The following is a 14,338-nucleotide window of genomic DNA, read 5'->3' as shown; positions in this document are numbered from 1 at the left end:
TGATATTCTCATAAGAAACGATCTGTAAATGATTATCTAATGATGGGTTTAATAATAATATATGCCTGAAGTTAATATTATTAATTATCAAATATTTAGAATTTTAATTGGAAAATATATGGATTAAGAAATTTCATCGAAAAAAAATAAATTGAAAGATAAAAGTAAAGCAAAGAAAAGCAGATACTCGATTATTCAAAAACTTTGTTTTACTACTTTAATAAATTTGTAATCTTTAATTTGATCATGAATTTAATCAATTACGATTTAAAAATTACATGAAATTCATCAGTCAACCTTTAAAAAAATTCTTTTTTTAATGTAGTTTTTACCTTATTTATTACTTTACTTTATTCACTTTTTGTTTGTTTGTTTCTTTGTTTTAAAAATATTATGAAGATTAAATTGATTATTGATGACAAATAAAATAAAAACAAACACGCGAATTAATTTGTTAATAAAAATAAAAATGTATAGATATATATATAGATAGATGAGTGAATGAATGAGTATTGATTGCATTTTGATTGCATACAAATATAAATATAATTACGTTTATAGTTTTTTGTCAAGCAAAATATATTTGAACAAATAAACAAACAAAAATGAACGAACAATTATTATCAAAGAGTTTGTTTGTTTGTATTTATTTATTTGTTTATGAATGTATGCGATTCTCACAAGTAATTAATTGGATCATAATAATAATTAAGATTATTTAGAATACAACAAACAAATTATATTATTAATCAAAATCAAAGGGAAGCAAATATTTAATTTTTTTACTGCTGAATTGAAATAAATAATTGAAAGTCTTAAGAATATAATTGCTTCTAGCATTCTTTTGTATTTATTAAAAAACAAATAAAGAGTAAGTAAGTAATTAGCTAAGGAATTAACAAAATTAGAGAATAGTCCTCTCTGTATTTGTTTGATTTAGACATTAACCTACTACTTGTGTCCGATTCTTTGAATTAAACTGGCATTTAAAGCGAATTGTTACCAATTTTAGCAACTTTTAAAATAAATTTTCAAATTGAATACCAAAATTAGACATCATTAAAATAGCAAAGGGAGCATTTAATTGAAATAAGCATAAACGTGAAGATATAAAATGAAAACAAATAAATTTAGAAGAGTATAAGTAAAGAATGGAGATTATGGAATTAATTTGACTCTAAAAGATGAAATTAAGACTGATTTAGGTGGATAGATTATGTATTATACAGTACAAGAAAATACAAATTAAGTCGTCAAGCTGATGAATCTTAGCGATGAAAATAATTATAATCTGTTTTAGCAGGAAGTATTTGCTTGGAATAGAATGAAAGAAGAAAAGCCCAATATTCCTATTAAGCAGACCAAGTAAGCTCCTTAAACAAAATAATATTTTTTCAAAACTTTTTTTATTTTATGGTTTTTCTTCCTTACTTTAGTAGAACAAAGTTGCATGAAGCTTTTTAAGCTAGCCATCACAATTGTCAACATTTTTAAGATAAATTTAATGTTTTTGTTACTTAGAGAATATTAGACGACAACATTTTTAAATTTCTTGGATGATATCATAAAATTATAATGCAAATTAAATATTAGTTTGCTTCAATAGCTTCATCATAGTAAAATTATGAAGGAATAATGCAAAAAAAAATTCACTAAAAAACATCGAAATCCTATTGATTTTTTGGGAAACATTTAAAATGTTTACAAATTTGAATATAACAAAAATAAAGTTTGCATTTATTACTCTGCTAACAATAGTTCAATATTGCAATATGTTTGTTTATTGAGAAAAATAAATATATTTTAAGGCAGTAAAAGTTTGATAAAAGTGAATATTTTAAGGAAAAAATTAGTTTTATTATATGAAGAATTTCAAATAGAAAATCAATTTAGAGTTAAGAATTTTTTTATAATAAAAGAGAAGGGAAGTATGACTAGTTTCCGAATATAGTAGATACTAAAGCAGCCTTTAGGATGATATTAAAGGATACAGAATTTGGAATATTTGTTATGGAGCATTGTCCAAAAGGAAGTTTAGATTCTATTTGCATCAGACTTCCTTCGTATGCTTTAAAAGAGATCTAAATAATGCGTATAATTAGAGATATTTTATAAGGAGTTTAGTATTTACACATGAGGCAAAACCCTTTAATTCACCGTAATTTAACCATGCAAAATATCCTTTTAGGAGAAGATAATAATTATAAAATCACTAACTTTTCGTATGTCACTACTCATAGAATATAAAACGATGATTTCGCTTCTTTACAAAATGAAATTAAGAAAAATACTACTGAAGGATATAGAGCACCTGAGCAAATTCATTTGTAAAGTGGCTATCCTATCAATGAAAAGGTAGACATATTTGCTGTGGGTGTTATACTCTATATTCTTTGCTTTAACAAAAAACCTTTTCAAAATTAAATATCAGTACTCAATGAATAAGTCGATATACCAGATTTTCCTAAGTATTCAGCTAATGTTAATACTGTTCTCTAGAGGATGTTGTGTAGAGATCCTAATTAGCGAGCAAATAGCTCAGAATTACTTTCGTTTGTGCTTCAAGCATGGCCAGATTTAAAAATTTTGCAGTCAAAAACAGGACTGCTGGATACAGACATATTTAAGCAGGCAGCTGAAAAAGAAGTCAAGCCTACCATGATTAACAAATTTAAGAAAATGATTACACTTAAGCTTATAAATAAACGAACAAAAGGTTGGATTTTGGCAGCTCTAGAAGAAAATGAAAAGGGACCCAAACAAAAATATATGAGACTGTTGATTATTAAAGCATGGTAGAAGACTGATAAAATTGAAAAATTCTACGATCATTTTAACATGTTTTTAACTCCATAAAATGTTTAAAATACAATTATAGCTCTTAAATCGCTTATACTACTCCATAATTACATCAAAAAAGGACCACCTGAAGCTTTAAGCAGTGTAGGAAAGAAAGTGTCAGCAGTTAATGTTCTCAAAAAAATTATAGAAACTTGGTAAAATATAGATCCAAGTGATGACTCTAAAGACAAAAAGCGTTCTGTATTTACAACAAAATTAATTAACATGTATTCCCAAAGACTCAAAGAAAAAATGAACTTATGTGTTTCTTATTGTTCTTTAATTGAAGGCAACTTTTCATTGAAACCGTTCTTTGATAATATGAATAAAAACTTCAAACCATTAACCCATAAGCTTATTGAGGACTTGCTAAAATATATGGCCTCGCTGCTGGCATTTTCTCAAGAAATTTTAAGTTAGAATTAATTAATGGAAATTTAAGTTTCCCTTATGATTTAGCTAGTTGATGAAATGTATTGCCTTCTGAGCGCTCAAACTCATTTACTTACCGCTTTCATTACTTCCACAAATTACCTTTCCAAAAATATTGATCGTGGAAAGCTATTTGCTAAAGTAAAAGATTTCAAAGTAAATTTTGGACGTAACTTCGAATCAGCTAAATAATTCTTCAGAAAGTGCTAAAATGCTCTTTCTTAGTCAACTTAAAAAGATTTTATCCCAAATATAGATTCAAAAGTGGTTGAATACATAAACAACCTTCCTTGTATGCAAGACCTGCAAAATGAGTTCAATTTGTTTGAATTTTTAAATTATAAAAAGAGTATTTATGGAATAAAATTGCCTTTATCGTATGGAGCAACTATATAAACAAATAACAACCAATCTGAAGAGATGAAAAGAGAAATGGAAAACGTCATTAAAAAGCCTCCTACAAACTAAAAGTTGATAGTATAGTTAGGTAATTAATTAATTAATTAAATTTAACTTTAAACGCTCTATTTTGTTTTTCATAAAAAATTAAGCTTTCATAATAAATTGAAAGAATTTGGAAATTTAATTTATTAATTTTAATGAAAAGATGATCAAAAGACAACTAGCAACAGTAATTCAAACAGCTAAGAAACAAAGGAAAAGAATTACGATTTCTAAAAACAATTCAAAAAGCGTAATTAATTAATTAGGGGAGAAAAAAACTTATTAAGCGATTAAGATAATGATGATTATAACATGGATGAGTAACAAGAAGGTTAAGGTATTACAGACTACACTCCGACATACAAAAATCCAGAGCAAAAAATTATATAAAACCACTTAGTAGATACAGCTTAGATTATGTAAATGAAACAAAACTAACTTAGTTAATCAGCAAATCTAGGTAACATCAATGATGCAAATAAGAAGAACATACCTGTAAGACCATCAGCTCCTACTATTCCAAATGCTAAAAAGAATAATATTATCAATTAAAATTCAAAAAGAAACTCTAATAATAAAGGAGACTATTTGATGGAAGACCAAGACGAGTTTGATGAAGAAAACCCTAATATTTAAAATAATAATAGTGACAGTGATGAGTTAGAAGATACTCAAACAATTAATGACAACAATTAAAATTATAATGACATATTAGATTAAGATGATGAACAAGAGAATTTTTAGTTGGAATTTACTCACTAGTCTCTAAATAAATAGCAGTATTCTTAAGGAGAGATGAACTATGAAAAGATGCCTTCTAATATTGATAAATTTAAGAATATGAATTTTATAGATTACAATGATATGAATAATAATCTTAATAATTAAAATTAGAACAACTTCCAAAATAACAACAATATGCTGGCTTCAAATCCTAATATGATCAATAGCAATCCTCTAAGCAATAACTTAGGAGGTGTAAGCAATAACTTTTAAGATGAATTCCATGATTTTAATAATTTTTAGAACTTTGGCTTGAAACACTCCTAGAGCAATATATTAAATGTGAATAATAATACAACAAATAACAGCTTTTAAAATAAAAACTTCAATGATTTTAATTTCAATAATTTTGATAACTCTACTTCTGGTTTTGTGAATAACAATAATGCTTATCCTATCAATAATACTAATAATGTTAATGGGAATTTTGGAAATATAACTTAAAATCGTAAGACTAGTTCAAATATTCCTGCAAGCTAAAATAACAATAATATGGCTTTTAGTCAACCTAATAATATTCAAAGAAATAATAACTCTGCCCAAAAAATAAGTCCAGTCTAAAATAACTTTGTTGATTTCGGATAGTACAATAACAATAATAACAACAATACACCACCTAACTATTAATAAAATCCAAATGGCCAATAATCTTCTGCATAAAAAACAGGTTAAAATCAATATGACTTTACATTTTAAAACTAAAACGCAAACAACCAATAAAAGACAGGAAATAGAGTTTAGATTAAATTTGAATTAAAAGAAAATAAGGGAGGCTCAATGGGAAACTCGCAGTAATTCAATAACCTACCTAATCATCAGCCTCACTCTTAATCTTTTCATAATGGTACTAATTAACAAATGCATAACTAACTATAATAAAAATAATAGTAAGGCAGTTTTGGAAATTTTTAAATGAACAGAGTTGGTTCAAGTAATCCTTCAAAATCACCAAACAACTATTTCGAAGAGTTCAATTTTGTTAATTAAAATAATTAAAATTTAAACAATAATGCTAATCAAAATGCTAACAACACTTATAATTTTTTCAATTAAGGATTTAATAATTAACAACAACAATAATTATAGGGTGTTTATGGCATGAACCAGTAGCAATAAATTCAGAATAAATAGCAGGTTAACAACTTTTTCAATCAGTAGGGTCAATTAGGTTAAAACTAAAAATTAAATCAGTCCTAATTCTAGCAAAGAACTTCTTAATCCTTTGCTAATAATGCAGAAGAATTCGATGTTAGCGAAATGGTAGAAAACAATAAAGCCATCGAATTTACAAATGCAGCATCAATTAAAAGAAATGATTTGAACCAACTAAATTAAATGAGCTCATAGATCAATGCAACTAATAACTAAGTCAACAATGGCAATCTAATGAACAAAGACCCAGTGTAAAATATATTTTTGAACAAAACACAAATATTTATTAAAAAATAATTTAACTAACTATTATTATTACTAATTAGCTTACAATCAGTCAGTTCAACTTTCTCATCAAATAATGAAAACTTGATTGAATTGAAAAACTTTATCATTAATCGTGTTAAGCATGGTAATTAATATTAAATGATATTTATTTTCATTCAAAATATTAAAAATTACTTTTTAAAATATTTCATAGATCCTAAATAGCTTATTGTAGATTTTCACAGTATAACCTTTGGCAAAAAAATTGGTTCTGGTAATAAAATCAAATAATTTCTTTCTTTTAAAAAAAAGTTTATCTTTTAAATTCATAAAAAATTTGTTTTAATAATTAAGTAAAATTTATTTTCAATTAAAAATTTTGTTTTTATGAATTAAGTTAAATAAATTGAATTATTTCTAAATTAATTTTTTTTGATTTTAATAAAAGGTCATTCTGGAAAGGTCTTCTCTGGTGTGTTTAATAGTGTAGAAGTGGCTATCAAAGAAATGGAAGTGAACAACCTTAATGAAAGAAATTAGAAAGAGTTTTAGAGAGAAATAGAAACTCTAGTCAAAATATCACCTTAAATTAACCTAGTTTCTTTGATTGGAGTTGCCCAGAAAAAAGATAATTTTTATATTATTACTGAACTCTGCCATGGTGGAACTATGTTTGATTTACTTCACAGAAAACACAGTGTCCCAATTCCTTGGTTGCATAGAGTAAAAATGTGTAAAGACATAGCCACAGGTATGATTTATCTTCATTCATTAGAGCCTCCTATCATCCACAGAGATCTAAAATCTTTGAAGTAAAAATAAATTTTAGCTTGTTTAAATTTTATTTTATTTAAAAATATTCTCATTTCTAAAAAAAATGTATTAAATTAGTCTTTTGCTCGATGTTCCTTATCAAGAAGATTCTTTTGATTATCATGTAAAAATAGCTGATTTTGGTTTAGCAAGAACCGAATCAAAAGATGAAATGACTTAAGTGTTGGGAACTTTCGTAAATTTATCAAAAATTTTATTTATTTTTAGGTTAAATTAATATTTTTCATAAAGCACTGGATGGCACCAGAAGTCTTTGATAACAAGCAATATACTATAAAGGCAGATGTTTATTCTTATGCAGTAAAATTAATTGATTCATTTTAAAAAATATTTGTAATTTTTAAATATCACTCATCAATAAATAGATTGTGCTTTGGGAATTCATATCAAGAAAAACTCCATATTAGAAGATGAGTACTGTGGATATTATGAAAAATGTATGTGAAGGAAAAAGACCAGGTCTCGGTCCTGAATTCATACCAAAAGACTGTCCCCCTTCTGTAAGATTTTAATTAAATATAATTTTGAGAGTTTAATTTATATTTAATTATTATTAAAAAGCTTATCGATTTGATGAAAGACTGCTGGGAGTAAGACCCAAATAAAAGACCTGATTTCAGAGAAGTTCTAGAACGACTCGAATATATTGAAAACGACTTATAATTAATTAGAAATAGAGCATCAACAAATTCAAGACCAGCTCCTCCTGCTGTTACAACTATAAATAAATCAATGTCATAGTAACCACCTAAACCTCAAGGCACTTACTCTTAGCCAGCAATTAACTATCCCAACCAAATGGCAGTAAATTAAAATAATTAAATGACAGTCAATCAACCTCTATCAGGAAGGCAGTTAAATAATTACCAATAAGTTTAGCAATCTTAATTATAATAATAAACTAACTAATATGGAGGATTTGCTTAGTAAAACATGTAATAATAACAGTAAAATGTTTAGGTGTACAAATAATGAGGAATGAAAGAATAAGAAATTGATCAGATTTATTTTTATTCATTCAATTACCTTACTACTTACTAATCATCCATCCATCCAATGCTATAGTTAGCTTTAAAAATCCTTTATTTACTAAAAAATTAATATATTAACAAATATTTAACTAAATTGGTTGATTGATTGACGAGTTTTTAAAATGTAAAATCAAATAATAAATAAATAAATAAGTAAATAAATTAGATATTTCTTTTCTATAATGTTTCAATAATTAATTCAGCATATTTTCTTACTCTATATGATGCTATAAATAAATATTTATCATGCATTCATACATACATACAGATTGAATCTTTCTACAATGCCAGCCTATATAATAAAATAACTAATGTTTTGTTTCATACATACAAAAAATAGCAATTAATTAATTACGGATTGAACAGATAGAAATTAGTCTACATTTTTATAAAAATATTTTTTCATTTTAATTATTTCAATGATTAACAAGATTAGAAATTTTGATTTTAAATAAAAACTCAAAAACTAAGTTGAATCGATAAATTGCGAACATAAAAACTAACAATAAACAAAAGGTATCAAGTTAGAGCAAAATAATATTTTGAATCAAAAAATATTTTAACTAGTTATATATATCTATCTATCTATTTTATATTTCTTTCTCTATCATGATTGAAATAAATAAAATTTGGGAAAACCTATACTAAATAGAAACAAATAAATACTGATTGACTGACTGATTTATATAAAATGAATGTCTAAAAAATTTAGATATGTCAATATGATCTTATCTTTATTATTTTATATTATTTTGTTTAAAATTTAAATAGTTTTGACTTTTTCTTATATTTTTCATTCTAAATGCTCCCTTTTTCTGATTGAAAATTATATCAATCATTATTTCATTATATTTTTAATTACTAAAATAGAATAAAAACAATTCCATTTTTAATCATCTAAAATTTTTAACTTGAACATCACTAAATTTTTAGCTATTTAGCAATATTTAACACATAAACAAAATGATTGAATATATTCAAAATTTAATGCTATTAAAAGCATTGAATATATTCATATTTAATGATTTTAAAAGCAATGAATATATACAATACCTACATCTTTTTAAAAAAAATAATTTTAAAATACTCGATTTAAAGTGAATAAATATGTATTATATTTACTTTACATCTAAAATTTAGAATTTATTTTATTGGAGAAGATAATTATTATTATGATTTAAATTACAAATGTTAAAACTATTTACAAAATATATTATTAATAAAGATAGTTTTATAAGTTTTACTTATTGTCAAAATTGTTTTATTTTTAAACAAACTAAATTTCACTTACTTAAATTTAAAGAAACCAATTTTCATTAATCTTGAATAGCAGCTAATTGATATTATAGTTATTATTGTTAATTTAAATTTTATTATTATAATTGAATGCCTTTCTAAATTTTGCTGATATTATTTTATTGTAGTAAATTCTTCATTTAGTTAATATTTGGTATTGTTTATTAATTTTGTTATTATTATTATTATTATTATTCAATTTTATTTGGAAGCTTATTCATCTATACAGAATTATTTGTACTATTGTTATGATTATTATTTAAATTTTAATTTTTAGTTAATTATGCTAGTTTTTAGTCCATATTCTATTAATTTTAAAAAATGAAAATGTTTGTTCAATCTATTTTTTTTAAATTAATTAATTTTTACCTCTTTCCACTTAGAAAAATTTTTATTGTTTATATTATCAATAACACCACGAACATTTTTAGTTGAATCATTTTCTTAAGGGATTTAGAAACCTATTAAAACACTTGATACTTTATGACTCTTCGCCTTTTTATTAAAAAAAAGATTATTTATTTCATTTTAATAAAAAACTAATTTTACTTTTTTATGATCTTTTTGCAAATTATCATCAAATATATATGGGTGTTTTATGTTTGTAACAAAATCTACATAGTTGTTCAGAGATTATCTATTTATTATTTAAAAAATATTTTGAAAATTTATCAATAACTTTATTTTTTAAGAATTTATTTGTCAGATGTAATTTATTTTGAATGTCTTACATGTATTCTGAATAATATTTAGTGTCCATGAAATAAGCTTTTACAAATAGTTAAGGAGTGTTTTGGATCCAATAATTTGATCGCATAGTAGAAACCCTTGAGTGATCCAAAGGGAGAGGTGAGATTTAAGAAAAAGATTTAGAAGGAGTAATTATGTTTTAGTGTTTTAGCTTACTTGCAGACATGGTAGAAGAAGGGCGAAAGTGATTTGTTTCTAGAGTTCCTGTTGCAAAAGAATTAGAGTAGATTTAATTTATATTTTTTTGGTTGTTGCTATCTAATTTGGCAGAATTTATTTAGAGCTATTAAGGGTTGTTATTCTAGCTTGAAGTGCTTCCAATGTTAGCACTTTCTATTGCAGGTGAAGCATTTGAGAATAATTATTTTGTTTTATTCAGGTTTAGCTAGAATGAGTGGTGATGCTATGGTATGGTTTAAGACATTTTCTAACTTTCATTTTAGTTTTAGTTGCTTTAACTTTATTGGCTTTATTATGAGAGATGAGAAGGAGAATTTACATTAAATATATTTTGTTGGGAAGATTATGATGATGTGCCGAATAGCAGTGGGTTTTATGTGATAGAATTAGAAGGTGTTCTTCTAATGTTAGAAGTATTGCCTGTGATTTGACTTATTCCAATAATTGTATCACTTTTTTTCTTTTTCCCTACGATTGATCCTGAATTAGTTCCCATTGATAAACCATTTAAATTTACTTAGTTTTAAGTGAATTCGTTTTGATTGTTAAATTAAAATTTTAACAAGTTGCTTAGCTTTGATTATTTTAAATGAGATTAAGTGGTAGAACTTGAAGGAGTTTCTACTAAACTTTGCTTTAAATGCAGGTTTTCACTGTTTCTATTATTTGGAATTTGTTGATTCTGTTAATTAAATGACCCATAAATATTTGCAGCTGTATTATTGTAAGAGTGGATTCCGCTACTTTATAGATTTGTTTAAGAAGGATTGCTCGATTTGATATCATCTTGATCAATTTATCTTAGTGAAGAAACTTTTATATCTGTAATATCTCCACTACTTTTATTTATTTGAGAACTAGCAGCAGCAGTATTATTGTTATTATTATTATTGGTAATAACTTGATTGTTGTAATAAGAACTATTGTTAGCATTTATTGGTTATTACTTTATATTGTTATTCAAAGCAGATCCAAGATTTGTATACTTAGCTGCTATTACTGAGATATCTTCATAATTCTTTGGGTGGCTTTGACGAGATTCGCTGTATCTATGTCCTTGTTGGGAGTTTATTTTTGGATTAGTTTCCACATTTTCATCTTGTAAATCATTTAGGTTTGTCTAGGAATCAGTTTAAAAATTGTTTGTGTGATTATTGCTCTTTAAATGTGTTTGTATTTCTTAATTTTCAGATCCATGATTTTAGTGAATTGGAATAGACGGCTTTTGTTAGTGATTAGCTTAATGCTTTAATTGAGCTTAATTATTTGAATTTTAGTCGTTTTATTTATTTAAATTTTCTACCATTCGCTTATATGCTTCTATTGTACTTTTATAATTTTCTATGCTAGATATTGGGTTTATCAAGTTTTATATTGAAGTAGATTGAGGTAGCTGAAATTGTTTATCATTTTATTAATTTTGAGAAGTCTGTTAGAACTCGCTATTTATGCTCCTATTTGCAAAACTATTTTGTTATATTTTTGCTTTGCTAGTGTTTTATATTTTGCTTGCAAGTTATTAAACTTAAGCTTGGATAACGTTAGATTAATTGAAATTTTGCTAATTTTAGTTTTAATTGCTCTTTAAGATTTCTAAAGTTGAAGACGCAGTGCTAGATTTGTAGTGTTGGTGTCCTTGATTTTGTTTACTTTGAGTGTTATTTGATTGGCTCAAATTAAAATTGTTTAATGTTTAAGACTAAGAATTAACATGAGATATAAAATTGCTTGAATTCTGGACATTGCTTTTATCTTGCGAACCTTAAAACCCTGAAGATGAAGTTGGAGTTCCGTTTATATAAGAAGGCTATATCAATCCAGATTTATCTGCAAAAGACTTTTTATTTAAAGTTATGCTTTAAGTCTTTGATACTTTAGAGCCTATTTGGCTGTTTACTTTATTTTGCTGCACTTACAGTTACTAAGAAAGCAATGGATTTTAAAGATTTTACATTTACTTTTACAAGTTTAAGTCATTAATATACTTGTTTGTTGGAGGCATTACGCTATTAGTTGCGCCACTCATCATATTCATAATAGTAGCTGCTGAAGCAGATAAATGCGGTGTATTTTAAGACTATGATTGTGATTATTCCTGTTATTGCTGCAGAAGAGGGAAATTATTATTTATAAAATTTTAATATTATGTAGAAGTATTTTGAGAGTGATTTGAGAATTGTTGCTAACTTTGTGAAATAGATTGAGGAGAAAATAATTTGGGTGGTGAGGAAACACCTTGCAGAGAATTATCTTACAAAATCAAGCTAGCTTTACCCTTATTCATTAAATTAATCAGATTACTATTTCCATTACCTGCATTTGTGGTTGTGTTTGCTGATATAGATTAAGAGAATTTTTCTCCCTTTTTCTACTAGTTAAGTAATTGATTTGTATTCTGTTGCAACTATTACTATTATTGATTTTAAATTTAAAAGTATTATTGCTACTATTATCCTTGAAAGGCTCTCCCTTTTTGGTTTTTAAGGTTCTATTAGATGTTAAATTATATCAAACTAAGATGCTAGTTAGAAGAGTTATTTGGAGACTAGTTTGATGAAGGAAACGCAAATGACATACTATTATTACCACTATTTATTTGAGAGAGTTCCTTTTAACTTCCTTGTAAGTAATTCTATTATAACTGGTTATGCGAATTCTAATGTAACTGCTATATCATCTGATTCTTTGAAGAACCTGCGTTTTGATGCTAATTAAGTAATTATTATAACTATAGATTTGAAAGTGATTGATTTGGACTATTCACATTATTTTAATAGTTTGCCATCATCATTTAAATTTGCGAGTTGGACATATTACTATTAGAATGTTCATTTATCTTCTTGTTATAATTCTAACTTTGAAAAATCTATTCCTAATTCACTTATTGCTAATTAAAAGTTCCATTTTATTGCATATTTATATTGCTAGATATTTAATGATGATGGTGCTCTAATTAATCAATATTCTAATTCTACTGCTTTATGCTGTTTGATCTTCCTTTACTGCTTTAGTTAGCTTAAGAGCTAGACTAGCTTTAATTAAGCAGAGACTATAAATTCTGCTATTTTGGCTGCTTCATTTATTCATTTTGCATTTTATAAGTATGTATAATTAAATTATATGTATGATTCTATGTTCAGCTAATATATAAAAAATATAGTCTTAAGATTTCTTAAATTATTAATTAAAGAATCCCTAATTAATTATCTATAATTTAATTAATGTATTTTTTAAAAATATTAAATTACAAACTATCATCATTATGATAATAATAACAATCACAAATAAATTGTATCATAGCTTGAAACCCCTCTTATCTATCTATCTATCAATTTGTTTATCTATCTATCTATCTATCTATCTATCTATCTATCTATCTATCTATCTATCTATCTATCTATCTATCTATCTATCTATCTATCTATCTATTGATTTATTTATTTATTTAGGTTTACTTTGAATATGAATTAATAATAACACCAATAATTTAATAAAAAACTAAACATTTATTTTTAACACAAATTATTAGTTTATGATTAATATTTGTTTCATATTTACTTAAAAATATCTAATAGAATTTAAATATTTATTAAATTTTAAAAAGTTAAATTCAAATAAATAATTACTGATCTAATAAATTAGGAAATGGCTTTCAATTTAAATTTATACAATAAAATCTCACATTATCTATATTATTATAAATCTAAATACTTTCTTCTTTTAAAAATTTAATTAAAATAAATAAATACTTTTTATTATTAAATTCAGTAAATCTTTAGTTAGCTATTCCTCAACCACTATATATATGTCTGAAGCCTAAACTGGTATTTTAAACAAAATACCCAAAATAGTGTCTATTAATTTTAATTATGATTTTAACTACATATAAATAAATGAAAAAAATATATAATTGTTAATTTATTTGAAACATCTTTATAAATATATTATATTTTTATGATAAATATTCAATAAATAAATATTAATCCTTAAATAATTGTTCAAATGCATAAATTCTTGATTAATTAATTTAAAGACGGTTTATTATTTTATTTTATCAATATTGTGTTTTAATAATTAAATAATTTATTAAAAAACATATAAATAAATACATAAAGTGTTTCTTAATATTTAAAATTTATTATTTTTTATAAGATGTAGCACATTTGTAGAATTTATGTTAATCTTTATTAAAATATTTAGATGTAATAAATTCTAGATATAATATTATTCTGATTTTATTATCTTAAAATATTTAGTCAAAATTATTTATCTTTAAAAGATTTATGTAAGCAAAATAACTAACCTTAATAAATATTTTTATCTGAAAA

The 14,338-nt window shown here is 24.5% G+C and overlaps 2 protein-coding genes across 2 annotated transcripts; one reads left to right on the top strand and one right to left on the bottom strand. All coding sequences in view use genetic code 6, as the record gives it.

Annotated features, from left to right (window-relative positions):
• Positions 1-1,114: 1,114 nt before the first annotated feature.
• TTHERM_00426220 (tyrosine kinase domain protein) lies at positions 1,115-7,728 on the top strand (the record flags this gene model as incomplete). The annotated part of the gene is made up of 10 exons (XM_001013800.2): positions 1,115-1,365; positions 1,920-3,760; positions 3,881-5,903; positions 5,979-6,064; positions 6,134-6,193; positions 6,368-6,731; positions 6,811-6,928; positions 6,985-7,053; positions 7,119-7,253; positions 7,315-7,728. The coding sequence occupies 10 exons, from the start codon at positions 1,115-1,117 to the stop codon at positions 7,726-7,728; spliced, it is 5,361 nt and encodes a 1,786-aa protein (XP_001013800.2).
• A 1,369-nt stretch (positions 7,729-9,097) lies between these two features.
• TTHERM_00426210 (hypothetical protein) lies at positions 9,098-13,104 on the bottom strand (the record flags this gene model as incomplete). Its single annotated transcript, XM_001013799.2, has 4 exons — positions 9,098-9,385; positions 9,450-9,575; positions 9,630-9,717; positions 9,812-13,104. 4 exons carry the CDS (start codon positions 13,102-13,104, stop codon positions 9,098-9,100), a joined length of 3,795 nt encoding a protein of 1,264 aa, XP_001013799.2.
• Between the last annotated feature and the right edge of the window lie 1,234 nt (positions 13,105-14,338).

The sequence above is a fragment of the Tetrahymena thermophila genome (assembly GCF_000189635.1).
Source record: "Tetrahymena thermophila SB210 genomic scaffold scf_8254671, whole genome shotgun sequence".
NCBI classification, from domain to species: Eukaryota; Ciliophora; class Oligohymenophorea; order Hymenostomatida; family Tetrahymenidae; genus Tetrahymena; species Tetrahymena thermophila.
This window is presented reverse-complemented; position numbering and strand designations above follow the sequence as displayed.